A 12,671-nucleotide genomic window follows, 5' to 3' on the forward strand; every position below is an offset into this window, starting at 1 on the left:
GAAAGTATAAAATTGATACTGTTATAGAAAAATTTGCTCAATTTGACTCATTGAGAGAAAATAAAGTGGCAGACGTATAACAAAGATCAGTTAGATCAACCAAGAGGATCGTCACATCTTTCTCAAATTTTTAGTTCTGTTTCCTATTAAAAATTGGTATTGAGTTAGTTGGTCCTGTTGAATCAAATGTTATGAAGTTGCTCTAAGAATTCACTCACAAAAGTCTAGTATTCTAGCCTTTTAAATATAAATTAGTTTTAAGATGTTTTTGACGTTCGTGATCGTTTTGTTTTTTTAGAGAAACCGCTCCTTCTTTGCAAGACTAAAGCACAAGCACAAGGTCAAAGAGTTGCTTTTCCATGAGAACACGACATCTGCTTCCTCCTATTCTTTCCCAGGAAACCGTAGGTCACTGTTAGGGCCATAGCAATCTCACCCTGAAACCAAGAGTGGGCACAATTACACTTAGACACACAATCAATCACCAGGATACAACTACACTTTACATGGTCTTATTTTCCTTCCAACAGCACAGGAAACAGTTTCTCAGGAGCTGCACACTGTTGTGGATTAATTTACACGTGAACACTATAAAGCTTGACTGCTCTGTACAGTTTAATAAATATTAATGCCTGTTGACCTCCAATAGTCAGCATTTTTTTTTTATAGAAACACACCTTAAACTCTGTGGATTAACCCATGGCTTTACTCTTATATCCTTTATTTGTCCTTTGTATGACTTTATCGCTTATTTCAGGTAAGTTGGAAACATAACAAAAGACAGAACTTTACATTGCATACTTTAACTAATCTGTGTGCAGAAAACTACCATGCAGAATAATGTGCAATAATATGCAGCAAATTTACAGATGTTTAATTAAGATTCCATAATATATACATGTGGGTGGTTGGGAATTTCTTAACAGACTTTTTGGATAAAAATTCCTAAAGCAATTGATTGGAACTGCATTTATTCTTTTTGTGAGAATTTGCTGATTAGATGTTGGCACAAGGCAGTTACAAAATCCTCCTACTTAACAAACTGATAAGTGACTCAAATGATCCCGAATATATGCTACCATGAATATATGATTAACAGCACAGTTCTTTCTATAAGATAAATGCAGTTTTTGAAGATATAATTTTAGTACACTGTTTATAACAATAAAAAGTAATTATATCAAGTAAAAAGAGGAATGTGTTGCCCATATTGGCCAAACAGCTAAAAAATGTATGGCATCCCAAAAAAAATCTACAAAATATTATCTAAATTCTGGCAATCAGCCAAAAAGTCCAGAACTGGTTTTCCTGCTTTAGCACCTCAAAAATCGCGAGTAAAAAGACTATGGAAAAGGTTGGGGTTTTTTCTTCTTTTGCAGTGGTGAAAGCATTTTGTCTGGCATGGAACTAAGTGAAATTCCCTTAGATTTGACAGTTTTTACAGCTCTCCAAATAAATAGAAATAGAAGAACATTTTGGAATCAGATGTCTGCACCATCAAAGTTATTGTCATGGGAGAAGAAATGGACAAATAATTATTTGTATTTTCTCCACAGTGACAAAAGCTGAATCTGCTAATGCAACATCACAAACAGGTATTGTAGTACAAATGTACTTTTTTTTTTACTTTAATTTTTCATACCTTTAGATTTAACTGATCAACTGACTTACTTCTTAATGCTTCAAATCTTTGTGGAGAATATCAGTTTTTGCTATGTACTTTTGTTTTAAATGTTTGACTTTATTTACATGCATTTTATTTTCACAAGATTATATCAGTTCTTCTATTATCCTAAATGACACCCTTTCTGCCAAGTCTGGAGGTAAATAAACAATGTAATATTGGTAAATTGACCTTTAGGAAAGTTGTAAAACTTTTTTAGTCGAATGAGCTGGAATAGTAAAATACAGAGCGATAATAGGAATAATGCATTGAGTTTACAAAGTCTGTACTTTTACTGTACTTGATTAAACATTGTTGGGAAATTATGTAAAAAATGACTCATTGGGAAGGACTGTATTGATTGTTTCCTACAGAGTTCCTAAGCTTGAATTGTCCTGAATTGTGTCCCAGGATAAAGGAACGGAGATTTGCTACATTAAGGAACTGAAAAAAACACACAAAATTAAAAATCTCAAAACAATCTCATAAAAAGATTTAGTCAATGAGTCTGAAAAACCAGGATTTAAGACAAAATTTAGTCCAAGTGTATAAATGTATGTAATTTGTTATATATGTTGTATATGAAAAAGAAAAATTTTAATCTAAAACTAAACCAAAGTGATTTAGACAAGAATCCACTACAATCAGCAGAGGCTTACATCATAATGCACAAAATAATTGGAATGTTCAAGCTACTACACAGTTGTTAAAATATCAGTCTTATTGTCAATTATCTTAAATCTCATTGTACTGGATGCAGTCCAATCTGTAATGTCTTCTACTATGTGCAGGTGATGGTACTGAACCCACACAGACAACACCGGGGACTGGGCTCACGACATTAGCCTTTGGTAGGCTGCATTATTATTCAAGGATATCTGCCAAATTAAATTTTTTATTTGTTTCTTTGTCTTTATTGTTTTGTTTTGTTTTTTGGCAGGTGTGATGAGCTTCATTCTGATATTGATCATTGTTATGGTGGTCTTGGTAACAGCAGTGAACTTTAGAGGACGCTGCCATAATTCAAAGGAAGAAGGTGAGATGTGATGTGTGTGTGTGTGTGTGTGTGTGTGTGTGTGTGTGTGTGTGTGTGTGTGTGTGTGTGTGTGTGTGTGTGTGTTCTCCCACAGCTTTATTGCATTAGGAAATAACAAGGTATTTATCTACCTTGCAGGTATAAAAAACTATGGCTCTGTGGTATCAGAAGGGTATGTACTAAAAACTCAAATTTTATGAATGCATGTAATCATCTGTTACATGTGTAAGCCAATTATGATTTTGTTTGTAATGTTCTTACAGAAATTTGAGCAACAAAACAGAGAGGGGAAGCATCATGCTAGTCTCTATGAGGACAATAAACACAGACACTGGTAAAGGTTTACATGAAACATGGTTTATTGTCATCATGCACTTTTTTGTGTTTGCGGATATTTGACTATCATAGCCAACTTTGTTGCCACCCACTTGTATAGGATGTCTTTGGATTCTGTATTATTAAGATTTTCCTAGAGACTAAGGGCCACAAACCTGTTCCAGCATGACAGTGCCCCTGAGCACACAATGCGGATGTTTATACATACATTGATGTCATGCATGGTTTGCCAAGGTTGCTGAGGAGGACATTCAGTGGCTTGCACAGAGCCTTAAACTCAGTCTCACAGATCACGTTTGCATATACTGGAACACTATTGGAAACCTCTCCATAATAAAAAGACTGGAGGTTATTATAAAAGCAAAGGTGGGACTAAATCTTTAATGGGATTTTTAACACATTTTTGCATGTAACAAGCATAAACAAGTGTGATTGCTTAGATGCCCACATTTGGCTGATCCAGTGTGTTCTTCTACATCTGACTTGTAGAATTATGAGTGTGAAGTATGAATTATTTCTCACTATGGTTGCAAAAAGTGCTTATTTGAGTTACCGTATTCTACTCGTATTTCTCTTCTTAAAAAGGCATTTCCAGCAAAAGAATTGCTGCTGGTTGGGATTTTTTAAAGTTTTTATTTACACCATTCTGTGTACACTTTAGAGATTGATTTGCGGTTTTCAAAACCAGGCTATCTGGCACTAACAACCATGCTATGATAAAAAAGTAATTGAGTATTACAAGTATTTATAGGTTGTTGTGTTTTGTACCGCTACCATTTGATTGGCCGCATTAAAGGAAAAGTTACAGTTGTTTCCCCATATATAAATATATATTTTCTGTCTTCCTTTCTTTTTACAGACACAGATTCAGTACGATTCTCCTCCATTTACAGTGTAGCATTGGAAAACGAAGACCAGTAGCTCAGACTGAAAACAGGGAAGGGAACGGACTCGATTCTCTAATCGGAACTGATTTTCCGTTCTCCTTTTCAGCAGTAACAGATCGGTGTTGTTTGAATGACACGGTTCTACATATCTGTACAGTTTGCCTCACAAATATTTATGCAAAATTTTAATGACCACAAAGAATGATGGGTGATGCATGTTAAAGAAAAGCACTCAATGGACAACTCTAATAAACTTTAGACTCAGAGCTGATGAAAAAGTAAGATATAAAGCATTTGTCTGTTACATTTGAGATATATGATTTCTTTTCAGTATTAAAGCAAAAATAAAAAAATAAAAATAAAATAAATAAATGTTTTGAAATTGTTGACCCACAGAAATAAATGACATTGGAACATACTGTGCGGTGTGAAAGACCATACAAGGGGGAACGTTGGCGGTTTTCTATTGGTGCTTCCCCTACTTCCGGTTCCGGTTAGCCATGGCGGTTGCTAGCTACCCCGTTTAGATACTTGGTTGTCCTGCTTGTAATCCGGATATATTTTTGGGGGGAAAATGTGATCTTGAGTTTCATAAATGGTGTTTCTGATGACAGTTTATGCACTGTAGAAGTAAACTGTGTTGACACTGACGGCACTGACCGGTTGTAATGCTGAAGTGTGTCCGAAACTAACCGGGTGCTCTCTTAATGTTATTAGCTTGTTAGCTACTCGGCATTTTCACGCGACCGTTATTTCTAATGTAAATCCGCTTGTTCTATTATTTGGCGTTTAGTTTTAGTGTCGCCATATGGGAACTAACGTTTCCCCCGTTTCAGTGTTGTAATAAGTGTACTTGGGCAGCCTGTCATTGCAGCTGTCATTCGGGTGTCCGTCTTAAACAGAAGTAGGCAGGACCGTAATCTGAAGCGGGTGTAGAGATGCCTGGGTTTCTGTCTGATAAAGAAGAATCGGACAGACTGATCGAGAAAGCAAAGCTATGTCTAAGATCAGGACAGAAGGAGAAAGCCCTGCAGATCTTATATGAGGCACAGAATATCTACCCCAGCACCCGAGCTCGAGGTGAGTAACCTTAGGATTTCCAGGCTGACACTGAAATAGAAAGTGCAGTGTCTGGATATTACTGCAGGTCTCATGATCAACTCTCGGCTCAGTTGTCTGTTTTGGTTCTGGCAGTCTTGCTTCCTATTGCCAAACACTGGATTCTTTAGTGTTTGGATAGTTTTTCAGCCAAGAGTCGTTGTATATTGAATCTCCAAGGGAAATACACTGGTACCTTTCCTAAAAAAAAATGATTAGATACATAGATGGAGAGAGAGAGAGAGAGAGAGAGAGAGAGAGAGAGAGAGAGAGAGAGAGAGAATTTCATTAATCCCATAGGAAATCTGTAATGTTGCAGCATCCAGTTCAAAGACATACAATACATTTGACATACAAGCAGGGACTATAAGGGGGGGAAGAACTTGCAAAATAAAAATTTGCTATTTCAATGTACGTGATGCTTGAACATACGGGGGGGGACTCAAGTAACTGTAGAAATCAGTGGTCCGTTTGGGTCTTGTGGTCTTGCTTTCCATTGCCAAACACTGGATTCTTAAGTGTTGGGTTAGTTATCCTGCTCAGGTCTATTGTATGTTGAATCTTTAAGGGGAAATAAACTGGCACCATTTGTAGTTCAATAACATGCCTATTTATATAGATAGATTGTAATGCTACAGCATTACACATACAACATACAGTGCAAGCAGGTAAGATGAGGTAAAAATGTTGCAAAATAGTAAGATACTGTTTCGATTTGCATGATGATTGTATGTAGATTGTATATAAATTCCCATATCATGTGGGTACTTAAGTAACTTTACTTAAGGTGCTCCAGCCATTTATAAGTAAAAAAAACAGAATGAAAGTACATGATCATGTCAGTGCCATCAGTTGAACAACATAAGAGACTATAGATTTAGTTGCAACAAATTATTATGGTTAATAAACACAGAACAGATTTACAGGTATATGTCCCTGTTTATGGTGATGTCAGAGAATGAGACAACAGCGTTCAGACAATTAGGACAAAAGCGTTCATTGTTGTCCTATTAAACCCGAACTTGTTTAGATAAACAGAACTTAAACTCAGCAAGGGAGATACACTGGCAACTCTTTTCTAGGAAAAATAAACTGTAGTAGTGTGTAGTAGTGAACACAAACAATGTGTGCCTTCATGAGTCTATTCCAGTTAAACTAAAATGTTCTACAGTGCATCCAGAAAATATTCACAGTGCTTTACTTTTTCCACATTTTTTTTGTTCATTTTTTACAATTTTGAGGAAAATAATAAAATTTTCCCTCAAAATTCTACAAACAATACCACATATTGAAAACATTAAAGAAGTTTGTTTGGAATCTTTGCAAATGTATTACAAAATAAAAAACCGAAAGAAATCACGTACATAAGTATTCACAGCTTAGGCCGTGACAAAATTGAGCTCAGGTGCATCCTGTTTCCACTGATTGTTCCTGCGCCGTTTCTATAACTTGATTGGAGTCCACCTGTGGTAAATTCAGTTGATTGGACATGATTTGTAAAGACAGACACCTGTCTATATGAGGTCCCACAGTTATTGGTGCATGTCAGAGCACAAACCAAGCTTTGAAGTCCAAGGAATTGTCAGTAGAACTCCGATTGTATCAAGGCACAGATCTGGGGAAGGGTACAAAATAATTTCTGAAGGTCCCAATGAGCACAGTGCCCTCCGTCATCTGTAAATGGAAGAAGTTTGGAACCACCAGGACTCTTCCTAGAGCGGGCCGCCCGGCCAAACTGAGCACTGTGCATACTTTCTGGAGTCACTGTATTTTTCATTGTATTATATGATACGATATGCTAGTCACATGCTAGATACTGTCATTGACTTAGTGAGTCAACTTCCTACAAGTTCTTGTTGCCAAATTATGCCCAAGTTCAAAGAGAAGGTTGTTTGAACACAACAATGCTTTTGGTAAGAACAATCTTATACCAGCATGGTCGATATCCGCCCTGATGCCAGGTAATGCTAGGTATTAGGTGTTGTTTTGCTGTACTTTCATCCACTTAACCCAAAACAATTATCATGTTACTTTAATTTAAAATTCAAAAATATATATGAGAGAAGCTCTTCTATAAGATTACATTGCAAACTCTTTATATGCATATGGTATGGATTTTTAGAGAGCCAGAGATTAAGCATGAACATGTGCAAATTACATTTTGTCAGCAATATCAAGTTTCTCCAATGGTCACAGAGATCTGATTTGAGTTGCTGATCCAGCAATTATTTGACGTTTTTAGCTATTTGTGTTAATATTGATACTTGCAGGTAAAACATCCCATGCACTTCATGTGGCAAGCCATCATACTTTTCCCCTCTCTGTTAACAATTAGTCCTGATCGATGCTATTGTGAAGAATGGTAGTGCAGCTGCCCCTGAAACAGATCGTACATACACACCGCCACCTGGATGGAGGAACTCCGACATCCCTATCCGGCGACAGCACCAGCGTAACAGTACAGGAGTAACTGGTGAGGCACCCAGTGATGACAAGAAGAGCTATACTGAAGAGCAGAGGCAGGGGGTTCTCAGGTTCATTCACACACTGAGATTCATGCACACACAAACCTTATATTCTATAGTAATTTTGTGTTTTCATTAGTGACCCTAACCCTATCATTGTATACCGGCAGGATACAGAGATGCAGGGATTTTTATGAGATTCTGGGTGTACCGAAGGATGCCAGTGATGAGGATTTGAAAAAGGCTTACCGTAAGCTTGCATTACGTTTTCACCCGGACAAGAATTGTGCACCTGGAGCTACGGATGCTTTTAAAGGTATGGATCTGCATTCAGCAATGTCATGTGTTAAAGTGTAAGGCTCGAGTCACCCATACGAGTCTGTGCAACTCTGTGGCCTACATTGTACCACGAAGAACTACTTTTATTTACGCATAATGCATGACAAGAGATTGCATTCCTCTCGAGTGCTCTATGCTGCATTTAATTTTCTTTACTGCGCTATAGTATAGTTCTCAGCTGTTAGCTGTGTGCTGTTCTTTTCGGCAGCTATTGGTAATGCCTACGCAGTGCTGAGTAACCCAGAGAAGAGGCAGCAGTATGATCAATATGGAGAACAGGGTACCACAGAGACACCTAGTCACTCCACAGCCCAGCCTGGTTACACTCACACACACCATCGAACCTTCCACAGGGACTTTGAGCCCGACATCTCACCAGAGGAAATCTTCAACATCTTCTTTGGTGGCAGGTTTCCTACAGGTTAGTCCAAATATATTAATTGGCACCCATATTTATATACTGCACTACAAGCTATATGATGACTTCTTTAGGATGTATAAACAGACAGATATTTGTGAGACATATTAAATGGGTTATGGCCAGGGCTGCATTTAATCTGCAGTGCCAGTATAATGTCATATTAAAACATCTTTTACAAGATTTACAGCAAAGCAGTATCGACTTTTCGTACATGCTGATGCAAGAGATTTGTTGATAAGGCATTGAAACTATATTGCATTACCACAGGAAACATTCATGTTTACACAAACAGAGGAGCTTCTTATTCACATTTCTACCAGCAACGCAGACGGCGTGCATATGAGAGACGCGAGGAGGAAGTACAGGAGAACCGCAGCCAGGTCTATTACTATTCCATATCCATCACTCATCTACTTAACAACCTCACCCCTGTACTTTGCTTATTACTGTATTTCTTAACCCAAAAAATTAGACTTATTTAGAGTTTGGCAGTTTTATCTAGGGAATTATATTTTTTATACTTTGTACTTTTTTATTTTAGAATACATTCACAGCCTTCCTGCAGCTTCTACCTGTACTGGTGCTCATCCTGATCTCTGTAATAACCCAACTGATGGCCACTAACCCCCCTTACAGCCTTTTCTACAAACCGTGAGTCTGATCCTTTCCTCCATCCTTATCCTGAGCAGTGATGAGGGATTATCGCATGCATATTTCATATAGATATTAACACAAATGTCAGGCTGGTATAGTGAGACTGATTGATTATGAATTGTAACATGAGCTCGCATGTAAAGCAGACACCATGAAGTATGGAAAACTAAGAGGTTTAGGTTATACAGTTATCATACTATGCGTGAATATCATGCCAAACCATGGAGGGATGATCTGGTTTGAGTAGTGACCACGCTGATAACGTCCTGTTGTCCTACAGGTCCATGGGTTTGGTGGTGTCCAGGGAGACGCAGCACATGGGCATACAGTATTATGTAGATAAAAGCTTTGATTATCATGGGGGGGCTCTGGATGAGCTGGAGAAGACTATAGAGAGTGACTACATAAACCATCTACAGAACAGCTGCTGGAAAGAGAAGCAACAGAGTGAGTATGCTCATCTGTATGTTGTCATAACCGAATTCCCGAGTTCGCTCTGAAAAATGCATTCCTTTAGTTTGGGGGAAAAAAGTGATCTAACTTGACCTTTTATATGAGACAGTCGGACACTCATAAACCATGCACTGAGTTATAGGGTATGCATGTGCTAATATAAATACATTTTACTTCTTTCATAGTTAAATACAATACACAGCCATTGCATATTTTTTTCACATTGCATCACATAGGCCTGTATTTACTGTTAATACTGATGTTGAATGTATGAGGTTATTCTATGATTACAGTTTTTGTTAGCACACATTGCTTTTGTGTATTAGATCGAAGCACATGGCCCAAATGATTTGCATATTAGCAACCTGTTATGCAACTGGTATAGATGTGCTGGAACCTGGGAGAGAGAAGAAATGTGGAATATCTGAGAGACTGGATTAGTACACCGTGCTCTAAGTAAAGAATAACACAAACGAACTGTGCTGTTATATGAAAGTAATATGTAAGCAACAAAAGGGCATTATTTTTGTATATAAAAGCACAATCTTCAGTGTGTATTCCATTTAACAATAATGACGATGCTTAATTTATTAACTGTTCTTACTTATGTTAACTCTGTGATAGTTTTCTCCTCAGCCTGCCTTTCAATCCCTCTCTCACCCTCTCTTTCCTACTTACTGAAAAATGATATAGCTTATATAAAAAGTTAAATGGCTTTTGACCAGTCAGAATGTAGAATAGCATTATTAAACCAATGGCATTGTTTTTTTTAAGACAGTAATACTTCATTAATAACATGTAGTTTGTGCGTGACAACCTGTTAGCCAGCCATGTCCTATACTAACAGTGCAGAATTTCTTTACCTCTCAGAGTCAGACCTGGCCAACCTGGGTCAGCTTTATCGTGATGAACGGCTGAAGCAGAAAGCCGAAACCATGAAGTTGGACAACTGCGAGAAGCTTCACCGCATTGCAAGCCGCCAGAGGGGCAACTAAAAAAAAAAAAAAAAAAAAAAGGATATGCTCTATTAAACAAAATGTCTTACCCTGACATATATACGATTTTAATCTGTGCAGTGATTAATCACTTTATTTAGGGAGAGTTTGTTGGAAATGCAGTGCTTTTTTAGCCCTGCTAAACAGATAAAAGTGCCAGCACGCCGAATTGCACTGGTGCGGCTGGAAGTGATCAATTCGGTCAGCTTTTCGCGACAATGAAACGTAGCCTCATCACAGAGGAAATGTTTTTTGTGTCTTTGTACCTCCTTACATTAAGGAATTTAGGCTCCAGATGCACTGAAACTTACACAGATTCTTCAGTACAACACTGATTTTATTTAATATGCTTGAGTTTTAGTAGTGTAGTATGTAGTTAACAAAAATGTATTTATTTAATTGCGTTATTTATTTTTCTTCTCATGTGTATTGTTAACATTTATTTGGTGTTAATCAGGCTAAAGACATTTCTGTTAATGAAAACGAGGACATTTTTTTCATGCAGATCTAAAAGACGATTCATAAAAAAACCCAAACTACTGCTTTCAAACGCTTTTCCAGGTAAATCGAGATGTTCTCATAAAGGTTAAATTACTTAAATGGATTTACTTTTGTAACTGATGTTGTTATTTAATACTCAATGCTTGGAGTCACAGGGCATTAGTATTTGTTATTTTGTGTTTAGAAAATAAAGCTTGTTTTTGCTTTTTTTTTTTTTTTTTTTTTTTTTTTTTTTTTTTTTTTTTTGCTCCAAAATCCTTGTAAACAGCATTAATAATTTTTAATATCTATAGTGACAACTTTTTTTGTTGTTGTTGCATGCAGTCCATTGGGCGTTTTATTTTGCTTTGTGTTACACGCAGTATCAACTAAAGGTTGACCGATCGTGGATTTTGCTGATACAATAGCTTGGTAGAAACTTGCCGATAACCGATTAATGAACCTATAGTTTATAAAATAGATACTGGATTTTTGGATAATAGCAATAGTGCTGAATTATATTACAAAAAACAAACAAACTACTGAATCATAAAAATGTGCTAAATAAAATAAATATGAATATATACATTAATATAAGCATATAATTAATAATCAATTAAACAATATTATCAAATATATAATATAGCGTTTATCGTGTACCGTGCGATCTTTGTATCATGTTGTCACATGTAAAAACAAACAAAACGCGGCGTCAGGGATTCATCTCTAAAGCAAACCTTCTCTGCGTTCCAGCAACGTACACAAGCAAGAAAAACTATTGGTGTGGATTATTGCAAATAGCTCCAGCAATCAACTTACAGTGCTGATTAATCTGCAAAACCAATTAATCGGTCGACCTCTAGTATTAGTGAAGCAGGTTTAATTTAGACCTAAATATTTTCATCTAAATTACCTGCAAGCTGTTATCTTTTGAATTGTAGACATGTTAATATGTGGTACCTCATGTTGAGTCAACACTAGTCCTGAAATTCTGAATGTGGAAACCTGTTGCTGAATGCTTAGCAGTACAATACATTTCATATCTTGAAGTAAAGTGAGATTTATTTGGAATGGAGGTAACGTGAGTGAGTGCTGAGAGAGATTTTGTTCTGGTTTTATAAAACACTAATCATTTTCACCTTCTCCCGAATCATACAATAAAATTACAATATAATTCTTCTAACAAGCCTTGCAGTGTCGTTGTGGAGTTTTTTTTCTCTTCCTACCATGACCAATTTTGAACTTCTTCATTTTACTGGCTTGGGTAACATCTGGTAACCTTTGCTGATAGACTGAGAAAATGTTTTTCCTAAACTTGCTTCTGATCATTAGGACTTTTCACCAGTTCTACTGAATAGTGGGGAATTCCTGCTGAAATATTGTAAAAACCACTTAATGAATTCACATTTGGGATGACTCATTAATCAAGAACTCTCCCATCATTTAAGAGAACCCTCTTTCAATAAAAAATACAAGGCCATCTGTTCGTGTCTTCAAGCAGAAAAAAAATGTCTGAACAGAAAGTGAGATTTGAAACACCACCTGGCATGACTACCCTGTGGTTTCACACCAGCTTACACCTCCAGGTCCTGGGATCAGGTTTATCTCATGATATCACAGGTGTGACTCACACACTGTTTAATAGCAGTGATTCCCCACCATTAAACTGATCAGGAACATTTTCATGACAGAGTACATGTCTAATCTCTAAGATTGACTACTTTGAGAATCCAGAAACATGGATCTTCTCTAAGGATCTGTATTTGCCACAAGCCTTAATAGATCTCGTGTCCAAACACCAAGGCAAAGAGAATCATTCATTCTATAATAGAAGCAAACATACG

At 36.8% G+C, this 12,671-nt stretch overlaps 2 protein-coding genes across 2 annotated transcripts; both read left to right on the top strand.

Annotated features, from left to right (window-relative positions):
- The first annotated feature begins 464 nt into the window (after window positions 1-464).
- Window positions 465-4,341, top strand: ecscr (endothelial cell surface expressed chemotaxis and apoptosis regulator). The gene is made up of 7 exons (XM_083565485.1): window positions 465-757; window positions 1,557-1,595; window positions 2,455-2,514; window positions 2,604-2,699; window positions 2,838-2,871; window positions 2,963-3,033; window positions 3,895-4,341. The coding sequence occupies exons 1-7, from the start codon at window positions 700-702 to the stop codon at window positions 3,954-3,956; spliced, it is 420 nt and encodes a 139-aa protein (XP_083421611.1). The 5' UTR covers window positions 465-699; the 3' UTR covers window positions 3,957-4,341.
- Window positions 4,342-4,407: 66 nt separating this feature from the next.
- On the top strand, window positions 4,408-12,013 carry dnajc18 (DnaJ (Hsp40) homolog, subfamily C, member 18). The gene is made up of 8 exons (XM_083565468.1): window positions 4,408-5,002; window positions 7,356-7,554; window positions 7,656-7,801; window positions 8,033-8,245; window positions 8,513-8,625; window positions 8,787-8,896; window positions 9,180-9,346; window positions 10,223-12,013. The coding sequence occupies exons 1-8, from the start codon at window positions 4,861-4,863 to the stop codon at window positions 10,345-10,347; spliced, it is 1,215 nt and encodes a 404-aa protein (XP_083421594.1). The 5' UTR covers window positions 4,408-4,860; the 3' UTR covers window positions 10,348-12,013.
- The last annotated feature ends 658 nt before the right edge of the window (window positions 12,014-12,671 follow it).

This window comes from Silurus aristotelis (genome assembly GCF_946808225.1).
Source record: "Silurus aristotelis genome assembly, chromosome: 16".
In the NCBI taxonomy this organism is placed as follows: Eukaryota; Metazoa; Chordata; class Actinopteri; order Siluriformes; family Siluridae; genus Silurus; species Silurus aristotelis.

Coding starts and splice junctions, on each gene's coding strand:
- dnajc18 (XM_083565468.1), top strand. CDS start 4,861: ATGCCTGGGTTTCTGTCTGATAAAGAAGAATCGGACAGACTGATCGAG. Junction 7,555..7,655: donor CAGAGGCAGGGGGTTCTCAG/GTTCATTCACAC, acceptor GTATACCGGCAG/GATACAGAGATGCAGGGATT. Junction 9,347..10,222: donor CTGGAAAGAGAAGCAACAGA/GTGAGTATGCTC, acceptor TTTACCTCTCAG/AGTCAGACCTGGCCAACCTG.
- ecscr (XM_083565485.1), top strand. CDS start 700: ATGGCTTTACTCTTATATCCTTTATTTGTCCTTTGTATGACTTTATCG. Junction 758..1,556: donor GACTTTATCGCTTATTTCAG/GTAAGTTGGAAA, acceptor TTTTCTCCACAG/TGACAAAAGCTGAATCTGCT. Junction 2,700..2,837: donor CCATAATTCAAAGGAAGAAG/GTGAGATGTGAT, acceptor TCTACCTTGCAG/GTATAAAAAACTATGGCTCT.